General features: G+C 38.2%; 1 protein-coding gene across 2 annotated transcripts in view; it reads right to left on the bottom strand.

The window, feature by feature from the left end:
* Positions 1-15,243, bottom strand: part of LOC113534491 (carbohydrate sulfotransferase 8) — a 101,681-nt gene extending 86,438 nt beyond the window's left edge. For both annotated transcript variants that reach the window (XM_053234884.1, XM_026927340.3), the window contains exon 1: positions 14,877-15,243. In XM_053234884.1, coding sequence (XP_053090859.1) covers positions 14,877-14,916 — 40 coding nt within the window. In that variant the 5' untranslated portion in view covers positions 14,917-15,243. The remainder of the gene's footprint in view (positions 1-14,876) is intronic.
* Between the last annotated feature and the right edge of the window lie 312 nt (positions 15,244-15,555).

Raw genomic sequence — 15,555 nt, 5'->3', positions numbered from 1 at the left:
GCTTTGAGAGAGAGAGAGAGAGAGAGAGAGAGAGAGGAGGGAGAAGGAAGGGGAGGGAGAGAGAGGATAAGAATAGAGAGAAAGACACAGAGCAGGAGTGGACAGAGAGACTGGGGAGGAAAGAGAGATATATATAGAAGGAGAAAGATGCTTATGAAGAGCGAGGGGAAGAGAAACAGTGACGGAGGAAGAGAGAAAGGGAGCTAGAGGCTATAGATTCAGGACAGATTTTTTTTTTTTCCTTTGTTGCTTGGGCTCAATGAATGGATCGATTTTTCTCTTTTGAAGATCTTATTGTGTTTTGAATCCCTGTGCTTTCCTGGGTTCTTTGTATAAGTTCCTTCTGAAGGAACACATGCTGTATAAATGGTTAATTAGGTTTTGGTTATTTGTTTAATAAAGCTAAGGTTTATTCATTATGTATTAGTTTTTATTCCTAAATATCTGTATGGCTGCATAGCAGGAGATCTGTTAGGTAGAAATGATGAATAATTGCATTATTAGTTGTGATAAGAGCGGAATAACATGGCGAGACGTGCTGTTATAGGAAGGGGAGTCACTGCTCTCGCCCCAAAAGTGGATTATTCTTCTGATTATTCATCCCAAAGTGTTTTATTCCTTTTAAACCACAGCAATTTGCCAACAATTGCAATTTTTACCTTATTATTGAATGATGATTTATGCTTTTTTCTAGCCGTTTAATGTTGTGACACACTCATGATACAAGTTAGTTCCTGTTCTCGCTTACATTATAGCAGCTATAAACACTTGTTCCCTCACCATCCTTCCTTTTTCCTCTTCTGAAATTAATAAAACAAAAAAATGCAGCTTGTCATGTTACTGAGAAGCGTAAACTCTTCTTTCCTGAAGATGTCAGAAAAATTAAAGTTACAGCTTTAAGACTAGGAAGATATGAATTCAGGTTATTAATTCATACTCGATAGTTTGTATAACACGGTTTTAATAAAGTCTTTATTTACACATTACAACTAGTAATGTGATTATTAGTCATTTTCACCTTTTACACATGTCTAATTTGATCTTTATTGAACTTATAATATTGAACATATAACGAGACCCAATTTATTTTATTCTGTTCAGATTTTATGATGAACACCATCACACTGGTTTATCATCATCACACCCTTGTTCTACAGCAGGCTGGCCCTCACACCATTGCCGCGTAAGTACCATAGCTGCACAACACAGATTCAGCAGGAACCGGAGCGCTGCTGCTTAACACTCCTGTACCCCCCCGTCTCTGGTGTTAAATGAACACATCTGAGAAGAGCCTGACTGCACAAAATAAAAAGTGCTGCACAGCTTTCTGGGTGTGTTCGTGATTACACTGCTGGACTCCCAAAGCTCACGCTGGGTTTTCGATTTCAGGAAATCAGGATGCTGCGCTCTTAGAGTTCCACCTGGAGTGACATTATACAGCGAGATATCCGTAACCTGTCACACAGGCGTGTGTGGATTAATTCACTACAGCTCTACATACAGTATATACTCCAGCATTGTTCATGAATCCCCACTACACTCCTAGCAACAAAAACGTCAAATCCACAACCCTTAAGGCTTTTTCTGGTTGTTCCTCTAGGTACACACTTAAAGGTTCCATGTAGAACAGTACAACAGTAATCCACTATCAAAACAGGATCTAAACTAGAACCGTTTTAAGTTTAGCTCTATAACTATACAAAGAACCCCTTGAAGAACACTTTTTAAGAAGTGTGAAGTGTGAAGTATCTATCTATCTACCAATCTATCTAGCTAGCTACTCTATATATGTCTATCTAGCTATCTATCTATCTGTTTGCCTGAATGACGCACAATTTAAGGTAAATTAGGAGAAAACACTTTTATACTTAATAAAACAGCAACATGCTTCAACACATTTGACCTTTTTTTGTTGAAGATCTGCAGCTCAAACTGTTTGAATAAGAGCAAACAGCAACTTTTATTCAGTTTCTAATGATTATTACCATTCAAATTATTTATAAAGTGTTAGATTTGACACTTCGTTGTACGTCTGTATTTGTCTGTCAAAATTTTTGCCCTTTTTGGGCGCAGATTTTCGGTGGCTAAAATTTCGGTGCGTCCCATATATGAACCATGTAGCAAATCACCTCATCATAGAAGTTTTTATGACCACAGAACATGTTTAACTGACAGCATTCTTAGTCTGAACATATGACTGGGGCCGCAGGGGGCGTGGTCAAGCGGCAGCAGTGAATGGGGGGAGGAGTCACGGAGAACAAGCACGGTAATGAGTGAATGAGTGCACCTGTGTGTGGTTAATGAATTGTATTTATAGACCTGTTGCATTTCAGTGAGCAGTTTTTTGCCAATGAGCTCGTCCATGAACAGTTTGGTTCAGGTGTTTGAATTTGTCAAGAGAATCACTTAAAAGCAGGTAGGACTAAAAAATTATTTTAAAAAAAGCATGTGACCTCATTCTCATCACTAGCAACCAGAGTTTTATCAGAAATCTGTGATCACTAATCAACTAAGCATCAAAAACTAATCAACAGGACGAAAGGAATGGAGAAGCCAGTGGAGCACACCTACACCTACACCTTTTCAGAGGTCACTGAAGAAAATGCCCCAGTTACAGTACTGAAAGTGTCAGCGTTGGCATTTTCTCTTTTCCAGTGGTGTAGGATCAAAGAGGAGGTCTGTCTGCTCTGCTCACAGCAACGAAATGATGTAAAACAACTGCCTGGGGCCCATAGTACATCAGCCCACTTACACTGGTGCAGAGTCTACACACTCTCATCGTATTTAGACAGAGAGAAAGAGAGAGAGAGAGAGAGAGAGAGAGAGAGAGAGATGTAGCCTGCAGTAAACCTCATCATTCTCTCTGCAGAAGGACACAGTCACACACTCTAAAAATGTTTAATTAGAAAATGTTGTAAGTTCCTGCGGTAATAAATCAAAAGGTTGGTGAATCTGCATAATTCATTCTAGTGCTACACAAAGCTCAGAGCAAGCGAGCAAGAGAGAGAGAGAGAGAGAGAGAGAGAGAGAGAGAGAAAGAAAGTGATGAGGTTTCTACCTGCTTGTGCAAACACACCAGAATGTGAGTTGGTGCTAAACGGAGGAATCTGCCTTATTAGCGCTGTTAAGTTGAGAGCTTTATTTGCTCAGAGCTTCAGCAGGACGGGTTAAGGCTTTCACACTCACACGCTCACATTCACATGCAAGAAATAAAACAAAAAAAAAAAATCATGTGATTGGATTATAATATGAGTTCCCTGTTATCTACAAGCAATAAATTAAATTATACCACAGCGCTGCTGAATTCTGGATTCTGATTGGTCAGGAAGTGATTAATTCTCTATAACAGCAGCACTGACAGTAATGCAGCCTCAAATCACAGCTTTATATTAATGCGCTTGTTCCCTCCACATACTCTAAGGCTAAAAATAAACAGAAATGTGTAATTGTTCATATGGTGAAGTTTTCTGTAAGGAGATGTTTATAAACATTAACATTTATGGAAGGAGTCTCCAGTGTCAGTGCTTTGTAACAGTCAGAGATAAAGCTGTAACTTTAAGTTTTCCAGTATCTTCAGGACAGAGGAGTTTGCGCTTCTCAGTAACATGCATAACAAGCTGTGTTTTTTTTTTTTTTTTTTTTTTTTTTTTTTTTGTCTTATTAATGTCAAGGAAGAAAAAAGAGGGGCTGGTGAGGGAATGACTGTTTGTAGCTGCTATAACGTATGTGCAAATAGGAACTAACTTGTTTTATGGATGTTCCACATCATTAAATGTAACTATAAATGGGAAAAAAATGAGGTCACGTTCTTTAAGAAATAAAAAAATTGTAATTTTTGAAAAGTTGCTGTGTTAGAAGAGGAATAAAACACTTCAGGATAAGCTGTTATTCGAAAATAATCAGATTCAGGGTGGCAGCAGTAACTCGGCTTCACAATCACCCCAGGGTTGATTAGTTTCCTATAACACTGTATGTTTTATAACCAGAAGTAACTTGTTTTATTTTAATAAGAGCAATATTTGCTCAAAGATTAAGATTCTGTTTTTGTAAATAGAAGGTTGTGGTTTTACATCCAAAGACTGGCAGAAAACCACGGTTGTGTTCTTGAACAACACTCAACAAGGGCGTGTGAATGGTTCAGGAGTGCCGGAGCTACACAAAGCAGGGTTTCTAGCTACACTCTGACCTTCACCTCGGCAGACCTCTGCTTGGATTGCTTTCTGCCTCTTAAATAAAACTGTCTTCTAAGTCAATACCTGTCAATGTTTTTAATCAAAATGTTTTTAAAAACCCACCAAGGCCAAAGCTTTAAACCATTCAGTCTTTTTTAAAATCTCATTTGAATTTGTGTGATGACAAATCTAACATCCTGGCCTTTATTTATTTCCTCAGCAGGCATTCGCTTTTAGTTGCTGCAACATTTTTATTCCAGCAATTCATCTGTTTTGTGTGCTTCACAGTTACAGATTAATTAAACACAGAGCTTAGAAAAGAATTAAAAAATATCAATTCCAAGCAAATAAATTATTTTAACGCAAACTCTCTTGTGTCCTAACACAAGAACAAAACTATTTATTTTGGCTTTAGCATTTAAACATTCAGCTCTAATATAATTGAATAGTCAGTTTCTAAAGCTATTTTATCCAGTGTTTGGCATTTGTACTGATAAAAATGTGTGCACACACACATGGATATGGAATTGGACTGTTTTTAAAGTGGCGAATTGCTCCAACTGGCAAATGGCACCGCTGCATCCTTACCTAATACACAGTTTAAAAGAGATTCATAGTGATGGAAAGCGTTAACTATTCCCATAGCGTCCTTGTGCCTTCACACAAGCTCTCTGAACGAGGACGTCTGTGTGCATGAGTCAGTTTTTCCCTCAAATGAAGAAAGAAACTCTAGCCTCTCTGCTGATGTGTATCACGTATGCATTTGAGTAATGGGGACAAAAAGGATTTGCGACACTGGAGACGGTCAAAGAGACGTTCATAGTCCCGCTGGATTCATTCGTCAACAAAACTCGCCACACATCTTTCAGTGAGATAAAAGCTCTGATGTCGGCTCTGACCCACAGCCTTCCTGTTCTCTTTCACTGTCGTCTCTCATGATTTAATTTAATACATCAGTGCCTGCGGTCCTGGAATTTATATTAATGAGGAGTGAAAAGAAAAGGGAAAAAAAAATGATGTTTGAGAAATATAACTTGTTAAGAGTGTGTTGTTTTTTGATAGTTGATGAAAATAAAATAGCTCTTGCTAGTGAGGATTGTATGACAGAATGAGAGAGAGAAAGAGAGAAAGCAACAATCCACCAATCCACTCAAACTCCACTTCTACACTTCCTGTGTTCCTGGGTTACCATTAATGTATATGAGGTTGCACGTAGTTATTAATTTTGCTACATATTTATTTGGCATCTGTTTGTTTTTGATATTTTTTATTACTATTTTTCACTTCATATTTTGTTCAATTCCTAGTTCTCTTGCTCTGTTGTTGTATGTTGCTTTGGCAATACAAAATATTTTGTCATGACAATAAAGCACACATTGAATTGAAAGCCAGACAGAGAGAGACACAGAGAGAGAGAGACAGAGAAAGAGACATTCGGAGAGAAAGGACACAGAGGGACAGAAAGTGAGAAAAGACTGTGAGAGACATAGAGACAGACAGGGAGAGAGAGAAAGAAATAAAATGTCTGTATGCTGATGATCACCCATGAAAGAGGGACTACAGCAGAGCCTGGACCTGCTGGACAGATTCAGTCAGACATGATTCCTGACAGTGAACCATGGAAAAACAAACATCATGCTATTCCAGAAAAGACCCCATAATTTTGTAAGTGGCCGCGCAAATATTAACCAAACACACACCTACACCTACTTAGCAATGACTCTCCATCCTCATGGTCACTTAGCTGTGAAAAAAGCAAGAAGAAAACAAGAAGAAGTTATTCAACACAATCAACAACACAAACTGACATTCCAAACTATATTTAGCTTAAATTATTCATTATGCCTATTGCACTCTATGGCAGTGTAGTGTGGGACCCACTCACACACTCTGCTATTACACATCAGCATAAACATCCAGTTGATAAACTGCATGTTGAGTTTTGCAAAAACATCCTCAGCGTCCAGAGAAAAACACCAAATAATGCATGCAGAGCAGAGTTCGGCCAATTCTCCCTAATATTTGACATTCAAAAAAGAGCCAAGAAATTCTGGCAGCACCTGAAACCGAGCGCTCCACACTCCTTCCACTACAAAGCGCTGAAAAGCCAGGAAGAAAGGAAGTCCTTAAAGCCTGCTGGTCCTGAAGCTCACTGGTTTAAACTCAGATATTATTACAAACTCCACAGAGCCCCATGACAACTACACATTAGTCACTAAAATGAATCCCAACCAAATTATAAACAACCAAAGAGAAATACATCACCAACTGGAAAGAAACAATCAACGCACAAAACAAACTTCGATGTTATCTGGCCCTAAATCATGACCACACCACAGCTCCATACCTCAGAGCTCTCAGAGACAGAAAGCTGAGAAACGCCCTGACGACGTACAGACGCAGTGAACACAGCCTGGCTGTAGGAACTGTCACCTGGGAGAGGTGGAGACAGAGCTACACTTCCTAACACGCTGTCCTGAATACACTGCAACCACAAATACTGTGCATTCCACCAGAAAGCACGTAGCATCATGCCTCAATCTGACGAGGGCACTGACGCTGATAAACTGCCCTATATATACATTCTTCCTATTTCTTATAATTATATTGATCAGGTATGAACCTTATATTTTCACTTTGATATATGCTCTGGCAATAATGTAATCAAACATCTGTGTTAATAAAGTATTGTTGAACTGAATTGAACTAAGAGAGAGAGAATAAGAATGAGAGAGGGAGAAAGAGAGGCAGTGAGAGACAAAGAGAGAAAAACAGAGAGAGAGAGAATAAGAATGAGAGAGGCATAAAGAGAGGCAGAAGTAGAGACAGTGATAGATAGTAAGAAAGACAGTGAGAGACAAAGAGAGAAAGACAGAGAGAGAGAGAGAGAGAGAGAGAGAGTAAGATTGTGAGAGACAGAAAGAAAGACAGTGAGAGACAGAGAAATACAGAGAGAGAGAGAGAATAAGAATGAGAGAGGCAGAAAGAGAGGCAGAAACAGAGACAGTGAGAGACAGTAAGAAAGACAGTGAGAGACAAAGAAAGAAAGACAGAGCGAGAGAGAGAATAAGAATGAGAGAGGCAGAAAGAGAGACAGTGAGAGACAGTAAGAGAGGCAGTGAGAGACAAAGAGAGAAAGACAGAGAGAGAGACAGTGAGAGAGAGAGAATAAGAATGAGAGAGGCAAAAAGAGAGGCAGAAACAGAGACAGTGATAGACAGTAAGACAGAGAGAGAGAGAGAGAGAGAGAGAGAGAGAGAGAAAGACAGAGAGAGAGAATATGAAAGAGAGAGGCATAAAGAGAGACAGCAACAGAAACAGTGAGAGACAGAAAGAGAGACAGTGAGAGACAAAGAGAGAAAGACAGAGAGAGCGAGAGAGAGAGAGGCAGGAAGAAAGAAAGACAGACAGAGAAGGAGACAGAGGCATGGAATGCAAAATACAGAGAGACAGATAGAAAGAGAGTCACAGAGAAAGACAAGGATAGATTGAGAAAGAGAGACAGAGACAAAGGAGATCATTGACATCTGCACTCAGATACAGCAGCAATAATCCAGCCAGTTGGGAATGCTGACGGGAATGCCGCTCAGTGTGGAATGCCAATCCGAGTGTATCAGATGTGGTCTGAAGAGAACTCAACCCCGAAGCCATGGGTTACTGAATAAACTGGAATATTTTCCGGAGCCGGGAAACAAACTTCATTATGGAAGCATGAACGATTCCGAGGTAGAAATGCAAATGAAATCATTTTTAATTCACTAACACGTATGTTGCGTTAATCCCAATCCTCCAGGCACTCTGTTCCATTTTCCCTTTAAGAGCTACATGGCCAGAAAGCTCGGCTTTTAAAAACCCAAGCAACAAAAAGCCACAGATGAATGTGCTCTAAGTGCTTTTTATATTGCTTGATGGAAGAAAAAGTATTTTAAAAAATCGAGTAGATTTCAGATTTTCCGCAGGCTGCATTTGAAAGCAGAACTAATTCCGAGTCAGTGGGGCTCAGGAATGCATCCCAGGGTGCACACTTTGCCCAAGATGGCCCCAAGGACACTTCATTGCAGTCATCAGTGTTATGGTGCTTTGACTCAGCAGTTTTTAGAGCCTCCATGATGCTGTAAATTAGAGCAGTGTGTCTGGACAAACCTGTCGCGTGGACTTGATCCATGGGAAGGAGGCGTGGCTTAATGCTGTACATCATAGCAACACAAATCTCACCCTTTTAGGGTCTAGCGAGCTTTCTCTTTTTTATGTTGCACACACACACACTTTTTTATATCTCAAAAAACAGTTAATATAAGGGCTCATTGTGCTAGTGGGAAGCGAGGGTCGTAACATAAATGAAAGAAACGCTAGATTTTGGTGCGAATTTGGAGCTACAGGAGAATTAGTGTGAGCTAATTCCCTAAACATCCCTATTCCAAGCATAAAATGAAAGAAAATTTCTGATTCCCAAAAGAAAAGGCACCCCTCCAGTATCCAGACAGCTACAAATGGAGCAATTACCTGTTGTTTATCCCACAGCGCTACTGAATTCTGCATTCTGATTGGTCAGAGGGTGTTGATTAATTTCCTATAACAGCAGCTCTGACAGTAGTGCAGCTGTAAATCACAGGTTATCGTTTCTATAGTAACAGCTCATTCACAGGGACTTGTACAGCGGATGCTTCACATAAACAGAATAAAAAAAGTGTGTGATCATTGATATGGTGAATTTTTATATAAGGAGACATTTATTTAGTTTTAACATTCATGGGAGGAGTCTCCAGTGTCAGCGCTTTGTAATAGTCAGAGGTAAAGCTGTAAAGTTTTCCGACATCTTCAGGACAGAGGAGTTTGCGCTTTGTGGTTTCTCAGTAACATGACTGAGGGAATGACTGTTTATAGCTGCTATAACGTAAGTGAGAACAGGAACTAACTGACATGGATGTTCCATGACATTAAATATAACATCAAATAGATAAAGAGTATGATGTGTAGCTCTTTAATAAAATCAAAAATTCAAAGCTTCAGCAAGTTGCTGTGGTATAGGAGCAATAAAACACTTCAGAACATGCTGTTATAGGAAACTAATCAACCTGACAGTGGTAACAGTAACTCTACTTCATCACAACCTTTCCTGTCATTGATTATTTTACCATAACAGCACCAAACCGAGTGTTTTATTCCTTACTTACAGACTGCAGATATTTGACGTGTCAGTTATAAGTGAGAACGTAGCTCATGTGTATAATTTACAAAGCTAGCATGAAGCTGCAGTGTACAAAGTTTAAAGGCTAGCATCGCGCTAAGAGCGTTCCTCTACAAAGTAGGAAAGCAGCTTAAAGCTGGAATACACAAACCGGTGTCAACTGTTGACTGGGACTGACGTGATCAACGAAAACATTTCTTCTGTTTTCCTCTAAATCAAGGATGTCATTTCTGATCTGCCAATCCCCGTGTCAAATCTGGTTCTCTTCTGCGAAATCCTAAACGAGTAGTGAGGACAGAGAAAGAGAGAGAGAGAGAGAGAGAGAGAGAGAGAGAGAGAGTGAGAGTGAGAGATGAAGAAAGCCAGATACACCCAGGGACATAACAGAGGTGTAAAACCTCCCATAATGCACAGTGACACACACACACACACGGAGAGAGAGAGAGAGATAGTGAGAGAGATTGTAATTTTTCTTTATCGATCACACCAACCATATGTTCCATCTCTATCTTCTAGGATCTAACAGGCTTTGGCTCTGGAGGTTAAAATCTCGTGTGTGTGTGTGTGTGTGTGTGTGTGTGTGTGTGTGTGTGTGTGTGTGTGTGTGTGTGAGTGTGTGTGTGTGTGCGTGTGTGCGTTTTTTTTTTTTTACAGATGACAAGAGAAGACATTTTGTTTCCCTTGGCGACTCTATGAAGGAGATTCATGCGTCCATAAAAGCAGTCGAGGAAAATAACAAAGTAAAATGACTTAAGTGTAATTTTTAAGTTTCTGTACTTGAGTTTTGCTTTCGCCAAACACTTTGGATTTTTTTACTTCCTACATTTCAAAAGAAAAATCTACTTTCTACTCACTGCGTTTTCAAACATCAGTACATTTTTATCTATAATCATATGTTTATTGTTACATGAACATTTTTATGGAGTCGATTGAAATTCCTAACAAATCAAACCTTGAGAACGCGACCTGATACACATCAGTGTGCTGTGTACACTCTGTATTGTATTGTGCTAGCTAGCGATTAGCATTCAGCTAGTTTGTATTGTCCCAGTTATCACCATGCTAGCTAAGATTTGAGAGTTAGCCTTAGCTGATGTTTTCACACATTCCTTGGTGAAAGAGCTGCTAATTTACCATCAGAAAGTTTAATTTCATATTTTTTTGTTCTGCTTGAACGAAAGCTGTACTTCAGTTTTATCACTTGATTTATTTAGACTATTAATTTCACTTTGACTTTTATTTGTTGAGTCTTCGACTCTGTGTTTGCTTTTTGGAATTGTGCGCTTTGCCATTTGAATCACTAAACCTGCACTTGCATTCAAACCCCTGTCCATCCCTGACAAATATCTTTAAATTTATTTTCCCTTAAAATGCTTATACTCACTCGCACCCTCAACTCTTTTTTTTAGAAACTGTTTTATGGTGTCTTGGACACACTTCCACACTACGCTAGCTTAACCAGATCAGAATTAAACTGGGCTTAACATGGTCAATATTATGAAATGAATAATCATGCATAGCCCATTCATTGAAGATATAACTCGTAAAAGATCTAATAGAGAGCTAAGCTAAGTAAACAGACTGCTAGCTAGCTTTTCTAGCTATCATGTCACTCAACACATACTGACTAAAGCAGTTAACTTTAAACATTTACACACATTAGCATTAATCACATACTTTTCTTCACATTTCTTATCTAATCATAGGTTTCATTTTGACTGCTGGAACATTTGTGTCTAAATTTTGCCTGCTGGCACATTTGGATCCTTAAAAAAAATAAAAAAATAAAAAAGCTCAATGTACGGTTGCCATGGGAATCTGAAGAAAGCGTGACATTCGATCCACCACAATAGACATCCGTATGTCACAAACCACCAACTACAGCCTGGAAGTAGCGCAATCAGATGCACACAACTTCCCAAAACAATTTTTACATTGTCCCATACCCTTCTTGTATCGTGTCCTGGATGACGTTTTGTATTGTGCTTTGGATACGTTTGCTGTTAAAGTGGTTAAAGTCATGAGAACAGTGAGCACAAGCTAGCTAATAACTAGGGATAACTATTTAGCTAGCTAGTATGTAGCTATGAATTCTTTTCAATGGACCACATAAACGCAGAGTGACATATCACAAATCGTGCACTCTGGACTACTGGTTAGTTTCTGAAGTGGGCTGTACATACAGAACTTCATAAACACAGTAATCACACAAGCACAGACCATCATATCATGAGCTCAACAACCCTATGTGTGTGTGTGTGTGTGTGTGTGATCTCAGCTTAGCCACAGGCTTTTAAAAACCATTTTACATTCCATCTCTGATCGATACGTGAGTGGGTGGAAAGTGGGTGTATCGAGCCGCAGAGTTCTCCAAGATCACTGCGAACGGGCAAATCTGCTTTTAGTCTTGTTTAACAAGCAAAAGAGCAAACGTCTTATATTAGTCCAAGCTGATTTTAGGATAAAAAAGTTAAATATCACAGCTACAGCATATCTGGAGATCGTTTGCATTAAAAAATGGCATGCACTGTTTTTTATCTATTGGTACTGGACATTATGCTATATACTGCATGTATACACTATTAGTGGGAAAAACAGTTCTTCACAGGTTGTCTGTGTAGTTAATGGTTCTAAAAGAGTGAAAAGGAAACCTCTCCAATTTAGGGTTTGATATGTTTTCCATAGATGAAGAACATTTAGGCTCTGGATTAACATTTATTTGCAACTTTTCCTCCTGAATATCTGTAGTCTGGAAGATGGTGGAACTAGAGATTTTCCTCACTCACAATCTCATTTAATAGCTTCATTCCTGCAATAATTTAACCTTCACTTCCTTCCCTGTTCATTTTCCATATTTTAGTCCTTCCCTGAATAATTGGATCCAGGTCCCTTTCCCAGCACATGCGTGTACGTCCCAAATGGCGAGTTTTCAAAGGAGTTTCAGACATTAAGGTTGGAGATAAATCCTCCTGGAGCAGGACTAGAATAAACCCCGAAAGGCAATACATCTCCAGAAAGTGGGTTTTTAAAGATAACCTGAAGTCCAAACTGACCTGTTTGTCCTTGTAAGCTCATGTCCTTGGTCACAGTGTGCACGATTCGACTCTACTAATCCCTTAAATCACTTAAAGACCCTTTTCCCTCCCATCATGTTCTACATAAAGTGCAGTGAGCTTTTCCTACCTCAAATGATTTTTGGCTATATCACTGTGATCTTCATGGATGGATTTAAACAAAAAACTAATCACCAAAGACAAGTCGAAATGCCCATTGCTCATAAGCCAAATAAATTCTGATGGAAAAAAACAAAGTCCTGTCCACTTACTGAAAATCTAGCGTTTCAGTCAGAAATATGTTACATTACGAAAGAAAACTGTGTTTGAATTTGCGTTTCACGCCGACTGTAATATACAGTACTGTGCACAAATATTTTTTACTGCAAACTTTGTTATAGATGTTAATTTTCTGACTTCTACATTATTGATTTGGTACAAAAACATTTTAGATTCCAAACATTAGTTTTCCAGCACAGAATGAAACGTTACAGAAAAATGTTTGTATGTCAGTAAAGAAAGCAGCAGATTCCATAAGAGACACTTTTCAGATAAAAACAGAATGAAGGCTGCTGGGTTTCGCTGCAGAAATAAGAAGCGAGTCGACAGTCAAAGTCTCCAGAAGAACTGTGGCTGCTTCTGCACGATGCTCAGTAACACTTCCAGCTCATTTCCTTATAAAACTGCACACACTGCACCTCAGATACTGCTTTATTTTTAAAGTGAAGGATCGTCACACCAAATATTGACTTTGTTTCATTTATTACTGTTTACTGCTCTTTATAGGATTTTTTTTTAATGTAGAAACATTTAGTGTCATTATTTTTGAAGGCGTCTTTACTCTACAGCATTTCTTTGCATGTACCTAAGATTTTTGCATAGAACTTGTTAAAATATTGAGTATTTCTTTTCTGATAAACCTCAATAATTTCTTTTGCACAAACTTCAGTATACTATATTCTCACACTATTGTCACTGTACTGTATTCCTTTCTTCTTTTCTTTTTATTTAACATATCTAACAGAACTATTCACTGAATCCCGTTGTACAATCACAATCAAAGTAATGATATTCATACTCATGTCCTCTGTGAGATATTAAAACATATAGAACATTAACACCAAACTTTTTACACTATGATGTTATAAAATAGGTTTAAACTTTAATTTAAAAATGTCCCACGAGTCGTTCTTCTTTTCACTACGGAGTTACGAGATTTATTCATTTGTTGCTCTGTTGTCATCACATGCATAGTTTTTTTATTCGTTGCCCGACAGACAAGTATACTGAGCCCCTAATGTGCCATGATGAGATTTCTTTTTTTAAATACATTTGAATTTTCTTTGCAATAGTTTTCTGTGTTCCTTCGCAATAGTTTTGCTTACACTCTCAATAATTTTCGCATTCCCTGGAAATAATCTTATGTGTGGTTTATTGTCATCATATAATAGGAAATATTAGATCAGTCTGACTCTATTCAAGATATTTTCACTTGCTAAGATGTTATTTTTTGCTAAATAAAGTGAAGCGTCAAGCTGTGATATAACTCTCCTGTTTACTACACCCAGTTAAACATATGGAGAGAAAATACAGATGCTAACCAGACTTAAATAATGACTTTTATGTTCAACGAGACGACAGAATACCACTTTCCATAGCCAAAACATTCACCAACAACCTGCTGATTGTTTCTCGAGGTCACAAACATGATGTGCTATGTTAAATACTTTGGTAGATGATAATAATGATCTTATACTCATATATTTGTTTCATATAGTCTGTAGGAACGCGCTTAACTAGCCAGCTAGCTCACCATACATAATTATATTACATTAGCTACCAGTGCTTAGCCTCATCTGTTTCTGGACAACCAAAAACTTTAACTTTCTGGATAATACTTTTATGATTTGTCCAATCCTGATAGAATTTCCTTTACCTGATGTGACAGAACAGTATCAAAGATGGAAAAAGAAATAGTTTCATAAAAATATCAAATCAAGGATTTATACTGCAAAAAAATGACAGCTAAGTGAAAATATATTCAATATAGTCAGATTTATCTAGTGTTTCCTATTATAATATTATTATAAACCAAATATATGATTCCTTTTTAGACATTTTCACTAATTTCTTGTTCATTTTTTCTAATTTTAAGCGTTTATTTCTAGAAAGAAGCAAAATTATCCATCAGTAGAATGAGAAAATGTAAAACTTGAAATGTTTAAAAGGATGGAAAAACTGAACAATATTATTAATATTTGATTTATAATAATCTTAATGGGATAAGTCTGCTCATATGCTAAGCTTTCATATGATTTTCTGTGATCAGTGCAGGAAATATTCCATAAAGAAATGTTTGAGTGTGTCGCAGTTATTGATATTTTAACATTTAGGGAAAAAAAAAGAAGTTCCATCTCTTAGGTTTTCCAATAATTTTTTACTCTTAATGTTTTTTTCTCTCACCTTTATCCTTGATTGGTGGTGTATTAGCTGTACCACACATAAACGTCGCCCAGTCCTTTGCTATCCTTACTGTGAAAGCAGGTATCTATCTGTGTGAATCATTCAGGGCCCTCGAGATTGCTTTATTTTCCTCAGGAGGATTCACGTCGGTGTCAGGGACGTGTCGTGACGCGCCCGTCTCCGAGCGGAAGCCTCGGATGAGTTGTGAGTTCACTTGTCCTCCGGCTGTATATTCATCTCCAATATCTGCCAGGTCAGAGTCAACCAATTTTCCAGATATTTGCAGACAGCTCCAAAATGAACATTAAATATTGATCTGGGCATATATTAGAGACACCAGCACACACACACACACACACACACACACTCACACACACACACACACACACACCTCACAGCACAGGCGGTGTTATTTTTATCCTTGCTCGTTTAGAGCTAGGAGACATTAAGAGATAAATTCCTTTCTCTGGAGCTCTGGTAACTCTGTCATTTAAACTGCAGAATTTTTTACTAAGTCACTACTCCAAATATTCCTCATTATGTCCCTGATACAAACGCTGTATTTTGTACATAATTTAGGCCATAACTGTAGTTTGGAGGCAGCAATTAAAGATAAATATCATTGTGAATTAAACCATGACCACAGAAATATCACCTACATTACAGGTGGCTCCTTCAT

This window comes from Pangasianodon hypophthalmus, chromosome 6 (assembly GCF_027358585.1).
Source record: "Pangasianodon hypophthalmus isolate fPanHyp1 chromosome 6, fPanHyp1.pri, whole genome shotgun sequence".
NCBI classification, from domain to species: Eukaryota; Metazoa; Chordata; class Actinopteri; order Siluriformes; family Pangasiidae; genus Pangasianodon; species Pangasianodon hypophthalmus.
The sequence above is the reverse complement of the archived record's forward strand: the minus strand, read 5'-3'. Positions and strand labels throughout refer to the sequence as shown.